Source organism: Hemicordylus capensis, chromosome 3, assembly GCF_027244095.1.
Source record: "Hemicordylus capensis ecotype Gifberg chromosome 3, rHemCap1.1.pri, whole genome shotgun sequence".
NCBI lineage: Eukaryota > Metazoa > Chordata > Lepidosauria > Squamata > Cordylidae > Hemicordylus > Hemicordylus capensis.
In genome coordinates this window covers 214460662-214476582 of record NC_069659.1, presented here as the reverse complement: position 1 = coordinate 214476582, position 15921 = coordinate 214460662, and the positions used below count along the sequence as shown (strand labels likewise).

The 15921-nt window shown below is 43.5% G+C and overlaps 1 protein-coding gene across 1 annotated transcript; it reads right to left on the bottom strand.

Annotated features, from left to right (window-relative positions):
• Positions 1 to 571: 571 nt before the first annotated feature.
• On the bottom strand, positions 572 to 15682 carry LOC128349195 (pulmonary surfactant-associated protein D-like). The gene is made up of 5 exons (XM_053305223.1): positions 15587 to 15682; positions 6374 to 6591; positions 6005 to 6103; positions 3447 to 3530; positions 572 to 2551 (listed from the first exon to the last, which is right to left on the bottom strand). The coding sequence occupies exons 2-5, from the start codon at positions 6573 to 6575 to the stop codon at positions 2172 to 2174; spliced, it is 765 nt and encodes a 254-aa protein (XP_053161198.1). The 5' UTR covers positions 6576 to 6591; positions 15587 to 15682; the 3' UTR covers positions 572 to 2171.
• Between the last annotated feature and the right edge of the window lie 239 nt (positions 15683 to 15921).

The window sequence follows — 15921 nt, the reverse complement described above, 5'->3', positions numbered from 1 at the left end:
ATTCCCTTCATTAAGGGAGGGAAAGATGCCATCATGCCTCAAGGAGGGAGTGGTGACCATGAGACCATTATTTAAAAAGCCCTCCCGTGATCCCTCCAATCTGGACAACTATAGATCTGTTTCTAACCTTCCCTTTTGGGGCAAGGTAATAGAGCATTTGGTGGTGTCCCGGCTGCAGAGGATCTTGGATGATATGGATTATCTAGCCTCTTTTCAATCTGACCTCTTTTCTGGTTATGGGACTGAAAGTGTCTCGGTCGCTTTAGTGGATGACCTGTGCTGGGATGACAAGGGGAGTGCATCCCTGTTGGTTCTGCTGGACCTCTTGGCGGCATTCAATACCACTGACCATGTAATGTAATCTACCTCAGAATTTGACCTTGACTGGGAAATAATAATAAAGATAAGTAGACTATGTTATGTTCCAGGCCTGATTTATATACTAAATATGCTTATTAGCTAGCATACCAAATTAGGCCTGGCTCATAGTGTCACCAAGTGACCAAGTTCTTTTATATGGTGACCATGTAGGATCTGGGCACATGGAAGAAAGGAGATCAAACCAATCCTCAAAGATTCAATGGGCTTTATTGAGTATAAAAGAATAACAACATCAATCAAACTGAGCAGAAAGCAGGACACTCTATCAATATATTACTAACAGCATTTAAACAGAACATCCTAGCCAGCACCAATATTCAACGTGTTCCTAACTAACATATGTGTGTGCATTAAATCTTCCTAGAGCCTAATACAATTCAGATATAGATGGGGAAGGGGGGGGGTGTAAGGAAAGCTGAGGGCTGGCATGGTTCAGGAATTAGTAGAGGAAAAGGGTGGGGGGAAGGAGAAGGAGGGGAAAAGATGGAGGGGCCCAAGGCTTGTAAGGAGCAGCATATTACCAGGACCAGAGAGACTTGAGAGCGATGGATCGCTTCAGCTGAAGGAGCAAGGTTCTTGGCTGAAACAGGAGTTTTAGCAGTTGCTCGGATCATGGCTGAGAGTCAGAGCACCATGGCTGGGGAAGTCTTGACTTCTCACTGAGCAGTAGAAGTCACAGACAGCTCCTGTCCATGGACAGAGTTCCTGCTGTTGCCCGCGGCTTAGCAGCGAACTCTGGGATCCTTGTGAGCAGCGCTTACTGTAGGCAAAAGATTGCCCGTAGGCACAAGACTGCTTGTAGGAGACAGTTCCTGTTCATGGACAGAGTTCCTGCTTCTAGCCCTGCAGCTTAGCAGCAAACTCTGGCATTGCTGTGAGCAGATCTTGCTGTAGGCACAAGATTGCCCGTAGGCACAAGACTGCTAACTCTCTGTCCAGTAGCCTCATTCTTTATAGTTGTATTTTCTTTTGATATCTCTCTCATAGAGTCTATTCAAATCTCATCTTTTCCTGGGTCCCAAAAAGGTGACAACTTGCTGCTACCTTCTGGACAATGTCTTTTTAATTATTCAGGATATTGGCCAGTCCAGAGAGATCTCAATCTCATCTTCTGTAAACTGTGCGCTTGGGGGGGGGACATTGCCCAAAGCAAATCTGCATCTCTGAGCTACAAATTGCATCTTCCCCGATTTGCCAGTCTGACCCCAAAAGGTGTTAAAAGTTAGGAGTTAGTGAGAGAATTAGTTCTATTTTTGTGAGACAGCAATTACATTATTTCTTGTGTACCTCTATCTAGTGTGTAATTATAACAAGAGAATATTTAAAGTAACATAAAAAGGGGTACATGTGTGAGACGAGTTAATCTATACATTTGACTAAGGCAGAAGCATCCTGTAAAGTCTACAGGTATTTGCTTTGTATGCATTTACCTATGTTGAATCTCTATAGAGAGCAATTGAGTTAATCGTTGACAAGGATTAACTTGCAACAGGGGAGGGGAGGTCAGCCCCTGGCCTCTTCCATAGACATTATCTGGTAGTGAGTTGCATTTTAGCATATGATTAGCTCAGGCCTAGCTTTTGTGCCTTCTTGAGTATCCATTTCACAAAACAATGCTGGATTGCTTCCTCCTTCACAGAGCAGTTGAGATCTGGTATGTCAGTTCACCCTGAGTTCAGGTATTATTTCATTTCTTAATATAAAATGAAATCAGACACTGGCCTCAATTCCACATACTTCTGAGTTGGTACCTTTGGTTCTGATATGTTGAGGTGGACTGTCCTCAACAACTAGAATTCACAAATTATGTGGCGGGTATTACCACAGTTAATGTCATTCCACTTGCCATCCTTATACAGTTCTATGCAGTCCTCAGTTGGCCCATTGGGCTCTCCTGGTGCCCAGTTTGAGTATTCCATTGGGTCACCATTAAGATGCTTAAATACTCTTTCTGTCTTCTGAACATTCATTCCAAGGAATACATGACTACTTAGGGTTGCAGCAAGTTTCAGTATGGCCTGGTTTTCTTCCACATTTCTTGGAGAAGCAAGCTGGCCACCATAATGATAACACGTTGCTTTTGAAGTTTCAAAATTACCTCTAGCTCCATTGTGCACAAATATTTTTTCTCCTGTTCTTGTGCTGTTTGGGAAAATATGACCTAAAATGGCTGACAAATAATACAATCAAAGTTAATTCTTTCATATGTCCCTCCTTTGTGTCATAATTGCCCAATGTAATGATCAAAAGTGGGGAGATACAAAACCCCTCCTCTAGCTGTGATGGGTCCCGGGCAGACTGCCACTTTTTTTTATAGGAGCAGATTCACCCTTCCAAGGGAATATTCTGGAAGAGTAAAGTGGAAAACCCCTCCCTACAAGAAAAACTTGAGCAGTCTCAGGACTTCAGGAGTGTGTGACTAGGAGTGACACTCTATAACAGCAACAAGGATTTATTAATAATTGGATGATAAGGAAAACTATAGAGGTATCAACAGTTGCTGCTTCCATTCAAATAAAACCCTTCCCCAGGAACTACAAGAACCATGCAGTCAGATCCAAGCACTTAAACAAAACCAAATTCCCTGGAGCGTTTAGCTAAACTAGTCCCTATCCTTCCTACTTACTTCCAGGTAAGGAATTCCCAGTTAATTCCCAGCCCAAGCCTGCTAGAATCCCTTGGTCCTACAGTGGTTGCTGATCAGATCTCCTTCAGGGAAGAATGGAACTCTACACAACCCTCCTCTACTTCTCTAATGGGCTGTTATCCAGTAAACCCTGCCCCTCATTCTGGACTGAGCCACAGGGATTTGATTCTCCCAGGCTTTCTTCCTTATTTGGAGAAGCACACCCTCCAAGCAGTTACTCTAATTGAGGCCTAGTCCTCCCTCAAGCCTGACTATCACTACGCCCAATCTTAAGACTTCTCACCTGATCCATATCTTCATTTCTGTTCATTTAATTGCTTATATGGGCAGATTAGTCACATAACCCCATGTGATGGGAGAGGAGGGTTGATGGAAGTCCTTTCAACTATTCCCAAATGTACACAACTCTCCATCTTACCTCTTTGAGTTTTTCTTGCAGTCAGTTGTGACACGTTTAGCTGTGCTTCTAAATCACCAATATGAGCCTTAAGACGTTCTAGTTCTAAAATGCAAAAGTACAAATGCCATTCTTGTTACGTTTTGTGTTACAGTGTAAAAGACTTTTTTAAAAACCCTCAGAGGAACCATCTCCTTAGGGACTGTCAAATCTTTAATGTGGCATTGAGTTATTTTTCCATCCAGTTCCTGACATTCTTAATTCCAAAAAGGGGTTGGTTTTTTGTAGCAAAACTAACAAAGACTATCTGGTTTGAGTTCACTCAACCAGCTGTAGGAAGTGGGAAAGTGCATGGTGGATATTTATATATTGTTGTGTGCTCTTCATTTTCTCAAGCAGTGACAAGTTTTCGGGGCAGTGTGTGACCTGAGTTCTTTTGTTTCCTTTGAGTGAAAGAGCAATGGAGACTTGTGGCACTTTTGAAACATTTGTTTTGTTTACACATCTCCAAAGAGTATATATGGAGGCAAATAGCTTGCACTCCTGTAGAGGAGTCCAGTTATCTCCCCAAAGGAGACCTTGCCCCACCACAAGATTTTCTTCCAGATGTCTAACTCTCAGCTTTTTCTCTGACAGTTCCAAACTGTTGTTCATTCTCACTCAGACCTTGCAACATCCCTGTCCCTTGGCTGTGTCATGATGCAACATCATTCCTGATGCTTTCTGGGGGAAATGGTGACTGGCCAGAGCTCACATGCTTTTAGATTTGTTGCTGCCTTCACTGGCTGAAAAAGTGCAGCAAAAAAGGGGAAACGGAGGAAAGGATGCCAACACGACCATCTACCTATAAGTTGCTCTTGAAACTTTTTGAGAATTTCATAATTCCACTCAAGAAATCACCTAACAGGCCACCTCATTTTCACCACCTGAAAATGGGGCAGAGAAAATAGGGAAGTCTATCTGAATCAGCCCTCACGTATTCCATGGATTGGTTCACAGCTCCAGGTGAGTGCCTCAGGAGTACATGGAGCCTCTGTCAGGCTCATGTGGAGGCATCATTCGTTCAAACTGATGCCTTGCTGTGCAAGTTGTATGTGTGGCCATCATGAATGTCATAATAATTACAGCAGCCCCCAAAAATACTACTGTGAAGATTACAGGAAGTCCTGGCTGTTCCATATACAGACACCATGTGAAGGTGCCAGCTCATATTTCCAGTGCCTTCATGTGAGCACAGTAGTAGCCTTGTGTGCTCCCTAGGTGCTCCTGTAGAACCCACTGCACATTTGAACTGGCCCTACATTAAGACAAGGCACCTCTGGTAAATATATACCAGCATGTGAAGGACCAGACACGATTTCACCTTCTTTAAATTCCACCAAGAAAGTCCTGAGTGCACCAAAGAAACACTAAATTTCTCTAAGTTCCACCAAGAAAACTTGAGTCTCTACAGAAAGGAGTGGAGTGACTACCTATCTGAACCCCAACCTGCTCCTGGTTACTATCTCTGGAAAGGAGGCAAAAAATAAACTGAGAATAATGTCCCTTTAACTTCTTGCTGCCATCATCTCACAAACACCTCACAAACAGAACCTTTTGGATGCTTCTGGAACCCTAGTAGCATGAAGGGCCAGAATGAAACAGTTGCATATAAGATAGAACAGAATAACACCTGATAATTTTATGTGATGATCCAAATGAAACATAGTGTTTGTTTATCTTGCTTGGTTGTCATGTTACAGTTTCTGTGTGAGGCAGTGAGGTGGAAGGTGGATTGGATAGTGCCAGTCCTTTACCAAATGTAAGTCCAGATTTCCTTTCCTAACACTACTAAAATCCCACCCCCTGCTCCTGGTTTAGCCATTTCCTCTACTCTAGGCTGGCTCAGCCAAAGCTCTACTCACTAAACCATTGGTGAGTAGATGTGTGATCTTGCAGTTTAACTGGGATCTTGTAATTTAACACAGGCTCACTTTCTTAGAGCTTGAGTGAAGGACCTGAGGAAATGTCTGCCCTCCTGGTTTCTCCACCAGATGTTCCTGCTGGGCTTCTCCCCAGGTCTGGCATAGCTTTCTGTAGTTCAGGGCTCCACTGCCCACCAGCCACCTTGATTCCTGCCAGCCTCCTGGCACCCAAGGCAATTTCAGTTCTATTCATTTAGCACTTACTTACATTTATATACCGCTCTATAGCCGAAGCTCTCTAAGCGGTTTACAATGATTTAGCATTCCTTTCCTCTTTTATTTATTATGTGCTTACTTCTAAACATGGGTGTCCACAGGACCATTTCCAAGGGTGGGATGGGATGGGGGTGGCACAAAGTCAGCAATCCAATATCCCCCTTCCTGTGAGTTTGTCCCATTGAATTCAATGGGAACTAGCTCATTCCGGAGGGGTGGGGGGAGGCAACTGTCCCCTCTTTCCCCCCTCCAGACACTTGTTGCTTTTACATTGTCTACTTTGCCTTTCCAATAGTATGTTCAAAGTAGCCTATAAAAATATATTGAATAAAAACATAAAATCAAAAATGATAAACAGCAGCAGTTTATTCTGGGAGTGTATTTGTCAACCTCTCTTACCTCTGCCTTCACTGTCACCTTCTTGTCCTTTGTCACCTGGATCTCCTTTAGGTCCAGGAGGCCCAAATTTTCCTGGGAATCCCTGTGTCCCTTGCAATCCTAGTATTTCATGGGATGAATAAACAGAAAGGATGTGAGAAATATAATGTATTGGCAAGTTTGTCTTAGAGTTAATAGGAATAAACAGAATTGTTCAGAAAAATATTCTGAAGCGTATCTGAAATCCTCATTCTTGTCCAAATGTAACACCCCATATCTTTGCCAAATATATCTACTCAGAACATGGAACCTTCTGCATATTGCGCATGTAGTTTGCCACTTAGCTACCACTAATGTCGATATTATTCATGAAAATTGTTTGTATTGTACCTTGCTCTCCTCGTTCGCCTTTAGGCCCTTGGATTCCCTCCTTCCCGGGTAATCCATGACTTCCAGGAATGCCAGGCAAGCCATGAGTCCCAGCAAGAACAGTACAAGTATTTGCTTTTTCTTCACATATGCATTGCTCAGGATCCGACATTCTCACTAACGACACTCCCAGAACAAGGATGAAGAAAGAATGAAGTTGCATATCTCAGAAGTCAGATCTAAGATGGAAAGAAATAACAGCACCTCTGTGGTTAAGTGGTGAACCTGTGTCTGGACTGTGCCACCTAAGATTTGCAAAGTAGGGGCTCACATGACCAAATGTTCCTTTGTATGAAAAGTTCCCCCAGCATAGAAAACTAGCATAGTCTTTCCCTGATACTCCAGTTTTCTATAAATTGGAATATTCTTTTTGTGAAGAAGCATTTCAACATGGGATGCATTATCTTCAGTCTGAAGTGGTACAGCCAAGACACAGGCCATTGTTGTACTAAGCTGAAATGGAAACATGGGCTTGGAGTGGTCACAGGTTTTATGTTTGGTGAGGGAAACACAAATACTACATATTAACATTCTCAGGTTTCTCGGGCCCGCTTACCATTCTCGGAGATTAGGAGTACAGCCTCGAGAAGGTTTCAGGTTGCCAGCACAACCTCATAATATGCAGAAGTATCCTGGATGCAGACAAATGAGCTTCCAAACATAAGGAGCAATCTTCAAGTTAACCCAAATTTTACTCAAAGAGTGGGCATACTCTAGCAGACATTTTACACCATAAAATAATGAAGTTAGATGGGCTGTGCTTAATGATATAATGAAGACAAATAGTGAAGTTTGTCAGTTTCCCAAACTTCTGATATGCTCTTTTCTGCATTAAAATGCACCCCAAATGGCTGAATGAGATTGGTAACAGCCCTGAGAGGAACCCACCCTGGATAATGATTGATATGGGGGTGTCTCCTGAGGCAAGCCATGCATAGTGACCAGGGCCAGACTGGGGGCACTGAGAGGGCGCCGGAATGTATATGGGGAGGGCGCCAGGTTTTGAGCAGAATAGGTAATTAAGGGTAAGAGTTGGGGCGCAGGGGTACCGCGTGGGTAGGGCGCACCGGGAATATGCCCTGTTGACCTATGGGCCAGTCCGACCCTGATAGTGACTTACACATAAATGCAAAGGGCAACCTCCTCTCTGAGAACTGATAATTTGGCTCCATCTCTGCATCAGGAATGATTTAATGATCCACTCAAACACAATGAAGAAACATGTCAGAATTACCTTCTCCAGGAGGCTTATTATACATAGCTTTTACTTCGAATCTCCTCCAGAATGGAGTGTGCCAGTCCACATAGTAGCTGCATTTACCCCGAAGTCCCTGCAGGCTATCAGAGACCACTACAGACATGACTTTGTTTCCCCCTAAATCAAGGCTGTGCATTCTGGCTTAGCCCAAAGTATGTCCAGTTTTAACAAATCCTCTAGTTTCAGTGGCTTTTGGGGGGGGGGGAACAAACCCAGGGCTTCTGTTATACCCCACCACTTCTCCCTTGATGTGTGGTGTGGCCAGGGTGTTTTTCAAAACTCAATGAAGGGGAGTTTGACAGCTGTTTTTGGTATGGTCTGCTCTGAGTATTTGCAATTGCAAGTGCTGGGGCAGGGAAGGTTTTAGCAGATTGGTGAAATTCTGTGGAGGGAGTCTAGAAGGGGAGGGGGAGGGAGAAATTCCTGTGTTAAATGCAAGCACAAACTGCAAAATGTGGGTCTTAACATAGGCTTTAGATATGCAGAATGGAGGCTACAGCTTGATGTAACCTGAGACCTTTTTGTCTAAGCTGATTCACCGGAAACATCCCTGCCTCTTAGATGGTCTGGGGTGGGGGACATGAAGTGATGAAGTCATTCACTCTCAAAGGCAAGTTCAGTATAAAAATCAGCGGAGATTTGGATCTTATTCGGCAGGCTCGGGTTAAGCATTCTGCTGTTTGATCCGCCTGCTTGGCAACTCGTCATGCTGTTCTTTCATTCTTAGCTGTCAAAGTACAACAACAACAACAACAACAAAGCTTTCTCGCTCTCCACCTCTCTGATGTGATTTGTGATTGGTTGGAGGAAAACCCCGGAGTAAGCCAGTGGGAACATACAGGAAAAAGATCTGCCAGGATCACAGAGAGGAGCCAACCCTATGTGAACTGTCCATTTAAGCCTCCAAATTAAACATTTTGTGAATCTGCTACAAAGCAGATTCTCTCTTCAGATACCCTGCAGCATGAAGGCATGTGCGAATAACTCCCTGGGGAGGATGTGAGAACACAAGGTGTGAGGACCAGAGCAGTGAACAATGCAGAGATACGATGGGCAGCAACCTCTCTGGGTTTAATTCTCATGATGTGCTGGCAGGCTACCCCATTTAGAGCGGCCTTGGTGTGGTACCCAGGTGGGGACTGTTTTTTTAAAATATATTTATACAGTTTGTTCTGTGAAACTTACTTATCTATAGCCCCCTTCAGGCAGTCAATGCATGGACAGTGACCATGCACAGGAGGGGATGTGGGAGTGTGGCTTCAGACACCAGCCTAACCTACATGCATTCCCTGTGCTCTGTAGGTCTTTTCAGATGACATATGAAGAGAAAAGAATGGATACATATGAGAGAGATGTAGAGATTCTGTGCAGTCTGGAGCACTGAAAAAGCAGGGTCCCTGGTCACTCAGAGTCCTCCACACACCCTTCAGATGTTAAAACAAATGCACATAGCTCAGGAGTGGAGACTTCCTCTGTGATCATGCTCTCCCTGTATGTCATTTGAAAAAGACTTATGTAATGCTTTTGTGTGTAAGGACCGAACACATCTAGTAGACAAGTAGACCCTCACCCTGCGTATTCATCACTCTCTGTGCATTGAGCACCTGAAGAGTCCTTTTGTCTGCTGGCAAGAGGCAGGCATTTCCCCATAGAAAACAGATTAGTTTACAGAGTGTTATATGTGCAAATAATGAATAAGGTCTTAACTGTTGCTAAACAGGTTAATCATCAATTTCATTCCCGGAAACAATTCAGAGTGGCTTTTCCCAGTAAAACAGTCAAGTTCCCTAAATCACCTTAAGCCTAGATGACCTAGGTCATGTGTTTAAGTATTTCTCAAGCATTTTAAAGAAACGGCACATTGATGAAGCAATTTAGAATGGAAACGTTATGTTTAACTCAGATCTATACTGCTTTATCACTGAGGTGGCTGACCTCCAGGGCTAGACAGAGGGCATAAGCAACTCAGTGATGGGGCTTAAAGAGTGGGAGTAATCAAATGTTTGTCATAGCACCATGAACCTGTGCAAATAAGAATTCTATACAAATAATTGTATAGAAGTATGGCAGACAGCTGCAGAAGAGAGCAGAGAGAAATCTCTGTGAGGTCAAAATGCTCTGCATATTGTTGTCCTCTGGTTTAACACTTAGACAGAGGCTGCTCATACAACAACAGAACCCTTACTAGAGATTGGAAAAATTGGGGATTCCCTGGTTTAGATTTGCTACAGTAAAAAGACTGCATACCAATTAGAGCTATGCATTGAATCAGGTCAATAATTGGATCAAATTCCATACAGTTTGAATTGGGGCATTTTCCACCAGAAACAAGGCAGATGACAAATGTCCCCGTTATCAATTCAATGTAGCACCACACTGTATCAGCCTTGTACCAAATATCATCAGAGGGTTGCGGGTGCGGGCGGGGGTTACCTTTCTTGCAGATCTAGCTGTTTCCCCCCCAAAAAATGGCGTGAGGGGGGAAACAGCCAAATCTGCAAGAAAGGTAGTCTCCTCTGCACTGGCAACCCTCTGATAATATTTGATGCAATGCTGATTCAATGTGGTTTTGCATTGAATTGATAATGGGGATGTTTGTCATCTGCATTGTTTCTGGTGAAAAATGTCCCAGTTCTGGCAGCTGCAGCAACAGTGTTTCAAAGCACCAGCTTTTCCTCCACTGTCCTACCCTATAATGTACCAGGACAGAAAGCAACATCATGACATTGCATTCTTTTCCTGCTGCATTACTGGGAAAGAAATGGCCGTGTCCTGTAACTACAGTTGACCCTGACCATGAGTGCCACACACAGTCCTAATACCAATCACCTTACTAGCTGTCATCAAGTCATTGATGGTTCTCTGGCAGTGTCTGTCTACTACTTCAGTTACTATCATGCAGACAGAGGGAACCAGGCAGAAATTTCAGCAGATTTGAGATTGACTCTTTAAGGAGCAGGGTAATTTGGCAAATAGTACCAGACTCTGTATTGCTCAATGTTTGATTTGCTGTTTAATTTGACATTTATCCCGGTGGGAAAGAATGTCTAAACTGACAAACGATCTAGAGTGAGGTTAAAGTGTTCACACACACCCAGCCCCTTGCTTCTGCAAAAGGAAGTGGTTAACTGAACAGATGTGTGTCCATACTGGAACATCAAGTGTTCCTCTGGCCTGTGGCAAAGTTAGCAGCTTAGTTGCCTCAAATACATTATTTCTATGTAAAAGAAATAAGTAGTGCCTTGCTAGATCACGTTCAAGGTCCATCTGGGCCAGCATTGTGTAGCTAACCCTGGCTAACAAGACATCTATTTACATTTAGATGCAGGGGATGGCAATAAATGTTGACTCAGTCTTGAGAAACACCAGGAGTTATTTTATTACTAGCAAAAAGTCTATCGATGTGACATGGAAGGTATGGGCAAAATGAGGACTTGTATATTGCAAGGATCCCTGGGGCTTAGTTATTTATTTATCTGTCATATTTATATACCACCTGATACGTGTGTCCCCAGGTGGTGTACATAATTTAAAATAAAGGTCTAAAACTGGATAAAACAGCAATTTCATGAAATAAAACTAGCAGTTTAACATCAATTAACTGAAAGCCTGAGAAAACAGATGTGTCTTAAGATCCTTTTAAAAACAGCCAGAGATGGTGAAGCTCTTATTTTGATAGGGAGTGCATTCCAGGGTTCATTTTGACAGGGAGTGCATACCAGCAGGAGTGCATTCCAGAGGGTTCAGTGTGTCCCTATATATTCTGTGTACAATAACATTGCATCCCCCTGCTGGATCCTTGTCAGTAGGGCTCTGCATCCAGGATTAGGTGTGGCAGGCAAGCAGGCAGGCAGGGCTTTACTTCTTCCCATAGGAATGAATGCAACCATACACTAATATGAAGGGAAGTAAAATGGTAGACTCAGGGACATAGCTGGGATCCAGGGGTATCATTGGGGGTGACCCATGGCGCAAAGGCCCCCAATCTCATCAGCCACCTCCCTCCTCCATGACCTCTTCCAGAAAAGAAGTGCAGCTACACAGAGCATAAAAGAGAGCTCCTAGCCTCACCTAGCTCTGGACTGTTTCCAACTTTATAGGTGCTGTCTTATAATATTAGCGGCTTTTTAAAAAGTAATTATTCTTGGGGAGCATGATTGAGCTTAATTATCAAAAGTAGGGCTGTGGGTTCAGGTCCTAGATCTTGTAAGTACCTAGCAATGCCCCTGCTAGGATCAGGACTAAACCTGTTCCACCCCCCTTCATCTGCAGCGCCATATTCTAGCTTTAGTTTCTTGATCATGCCAAAGGCTGCATTCGCACGTAACGACAAACCATAGGTAGACAGACCTGAGATTAATTTTTGTAACTGTGAACATCACAGATGTTCATCCAACCATAGCCCAGCAACCCAAGTGGCTCCCTTGCCCTGGTTCCAGGGCAAGGGAGCAACTCCCTTTTCCTGGTCTGCTGAGGCTGCATCCCAGAAACCTCCTTTGCGCTTGTGTTGCCAGACTGTGGGCAAGGGGTCAGAATGTCTGCAGGGAGGCAGCCACTGGCCATGATCTTCAAGGGGAATGCCGAATGTGATTGTGCCTTTTTGGAATGGGCCATCCACCCTTGGCAGGGAAAGGGCATTTACATCTCTTTAAACAGCATTTAAGCCCTTCTCCTGACAGCAATTGCACCACGATCCTTGTAAGAGGCCCACAGCAAAACAGCCATGCACAAGCACAATTACTGGAACTGGTGGGGGGATGCAGAGGGGACTCCCTGTTACTCCAAGAAGCTATCATGATGACTTCCTAAGAGGGAATTTGTAAATGAGGGAGGGCAAAGGATGCTGGGGTCTGGCTCACTGTGAACAAGGATGCTTTTGCAATGGCAGACGCCGGCAAAGCTGTCCAGGAACACCCAAGCCACCCCTGCCCCTGTGTCAGCTTGCTGCCTGGGGATTAGCTCCCTCATGAGAGGGCCAGTCCACTGAGGAGGACTAGAGGCTCAGTGAGCTTTGGGCCTCCATTGGACTGTGCTCTCATGAGGCAGGCCATCCAACTCAAGTTGGCCCTGCTTGTGTGCGGTCTCTGTTCTCTCTGGAACTTGTACAATGTGACCCCCTCCTCTTCAGGCAACCCTTTCATACTCCCAAGGAGCAGCGGCCACTCCATCTGTCCATGCAGCACCCGGTGGGCAGACTAGGGAAACACTGGGGCTGGAGATAGATTTTTACTCAGTCAACTCTCTTAGGTTTGAACCAGCATTCTGGCATATGCAGATCAGCTACTGCAGGGAATTGTGGGAGATCGGAGCCCCGATAATCAGCAATCCCAGAAAAGTAGGGTGGCCGTAGCAGGCAAAACCAAACACAGATATGTGCCAATGGACAACTGGACTGGCAGAGGGACTACTTGGACCACTTCTTTGTGGCAGTCACCAAGACCGGGGAAGATTTTGCTGTGGTATCGATCCCCATGGCTTGCTTGTGTCAAGCAACCAGGCTGGGCATTAGCTGCCATCTGGCCCACATGTGTGTCTCCATGGCCTTTCACTCTTCTGAGAGAATGGTCTCCTCTGGAGCAGTCTCATCACACAGGAAGAATTGACTGGAGGCAATGCTGCTCCTGCTGAACAGTTCTAAAGAGTAACATCAGAGACTGCATGCTTTTGCCCAAGGGAAGAGGCTGGTCCCACTTTCCTCAACTTAATTTTACAAAAAACAGAGTGGAGCCATTCAATAATTCCTGGGTGGAGCTGAATTTTAAACCTGACCCCGGGTATCACTGATTTGCCATGTTATCTTTGCAGTGATCTAATTGGGTTGCCTGATTTATGGTGCTACCATGACTGCATGTGCTTATGAACATACGTCTTTCTCGATTCATTTCTGGAGACCTAAACACATAATGCCCATCTTGCCATCCCATCCCCTTTCTCTTCTAATTGCAAGACGGGGGAACAAGAGACACAGTGGAAAGTGGGTATCCCCCAATGTGACTTTTCACTTTGGCAGGCTGAGAAGCTTGAGATGGGACAACACAGCGAACTTCTTACTGGGCAAAGGCTTGAGGAATGCAGAGACGGGGGCAGGGCAGGGCAGGGCAAGTGCTTGGAGAGGCAGTCAGCAAGAAGTGTGGCAGGAATGGAGCAGGCGCATTCTTGGTCAGGTCTGGGCCACCCTCTCTATGATTTTGGTTCCAGAAACAGCACTAGACCATGGTTATGCCGGCATCTGCATTTGGACATAACACTGACACCTTCAAACCTCAGGTTGGAGCAGTGAAACTCACTACAAACCTAAGGATCAAACTGGAGTTTGGCAAGGGAAACCACAGATCACCGTTTCACAGCAAAAGCGGTTTCACATTTTTGGACACACATGAATTCCAACCTCTGCCCCATTCAACCCCAGTTTGTCATTACATGTGAATGGGGCCAGAGTGTGACAGAATGCTGACAGTTGGATTTTATCTATATAGGTTACCAACTAATCCACTCATTTAAGGGCTCATCTTTACTTCTTTATTGTAAACATATGTATATGTTTACAGTGCTGAAGCAAATATGTTGAACTACAGTTCCTACATTTCCAACAAATTTTAATTCACTAAGCAGCATTGTAGTACATTATTTTAAAATGATTCTTTTATTATGTATATGCATGTGTAGTGATGATACAGCATTTAGTGATTCCAAATACCACTGCTGCATGGAACTTTGGCCTAGATGTGATACACCTAGTGAAGCTTAATTTTACATTACCACAAAATCAACTAAAGTCCATAAATATCAGAATTGAACTTTGGAGATGGGGACAGTTTCAGTAAGACCAAAAGCAGACACATTGCCAATCAAAGCTCAAGTTTGTAAGAACAGCAGCATTTTAACATGAAAACATGGTATCCTTTTTATTTATGTTATTTGTTTATTTAGTATATTTATATACTGCCCCATACAAAAAGGTCCCTGGGTGGTTCACAATATAAAGCCAATTAAAACATTAACATAATTAAAATAATTTAAAATATAATAAAAACACTAAAACCAAAGCTTTAAACTATAAACTGAAAGCCTGATTAAACACGTATGTTTTTAGGTCCTTCTTAAAAACATTCAGAGAAGGGAAAACTCTTAATTTCATTAGGAAGCACATTCCAGAGTCCTGGGACAACTCTAGAAAAGGCACGTTTTTGAGTTGCCACCAATCGAGCTGGTGGCAACTGCAATCAGACCTCCCCAGATGATCTTAATAGGTGGTGGGGTTGATGAAGAAGAAGGCACACTCTTAAATATCTCAGACCCAAGCTGTTTAGGCCTTTTTGCAGTTAAGTATTATATGAGTTATAATTAACCACCTCTTACTTCATGCAAAAGCAAAATAAATAGCCATCAGCCATTGTGGGAGAGATTTAATACTCTCAAGTTACCTTTCCCCACATTATGCTGTCAGGTCATTGCTGTGCATTGAATATATACCGTTCATAATGGTTTATGGGCCAATTGTGCCTGGTTTTGTTGACATGGTCCAACTGACATATTTGGGAACAAGTGTGGATGGATTAGATTTTGACATACTAAACATGTTGATATTTTGGAAGTGACAATTAAAAAAAGTAAACATTTATAAATGTAACAATGTGTACTCTTGGTTGTTGCAAAAGGTTTCTTTGGGCAATACCCTTCCACAACTGCTATGATATGGCATGCCTCTAGGCCCTGTGGTTTGCTCTTTGATCCCTTTGTTCATTCCGTAACAACACAAATATGCCTCTCTTTAAATTCTGTCGAAAGAAACCAAGATTTTGGCCCAGTAGTAACACAGAACAGATGCTTCCGATGTGAATGTTCCTTCATGACAGACTGTTGCATATAGAAAAGGCAGTATTTATAGAGTATTGAAATAAAAGTTATCAGCTTACCTTATACACTTTTAGGTTCTCTGTATGTTTTAGAAAGATCTGAATCCCTCTCTCCCTTATCTCTCCAAAAGCATTGGTTTTCTTCCAGTTCTACCCACTATCTGTAGGAATTACCTATCTGTAGGAATTCCAGTAAAGCCCATCCCCTTTTCTGATCCCATTTAAAAAACAAACAAACATGTAGCATGATTCACTGATGAAGGGACAGATGAGGCAAGAATTATCTGAGGGACTGCCAATATATCACTAAAGAAACTATTTCACAGAGCAACCTTTGATGTGTGTGTGTGTGTGTGTGTGTGTTTAAAGCACTTCATTGCAAAACAATGTGTTAG

What these genes read in the sequence shown, in the direction of transcription:
- LOC128349195 (XM_053305223.1), bottom strand. Translation starts at nt 6,575, where the DNA reads ATGCAACTTCATTCTTTCTTCATCCTTGTTCTGGGAGTGTCGTTAGTG. An exon ending in AGGCGAACGAGGAGAGCAAG is followed by an intron (nt 6,104 to 6,373) that starts GTACAATACAAA and finishes ATGAAATACTAG; the next exon opens with GATTGCAAGGGACACAGGGA. An exon ending in TGCAAGAAAAACTCAAAGAG is followed by an intron (nt 2,552 to 3,446) that starts GTAAGATGGAGA and finishes ATTATTTGTCAG; the next exon opens with CCATTTTAGGTCATATTTTC.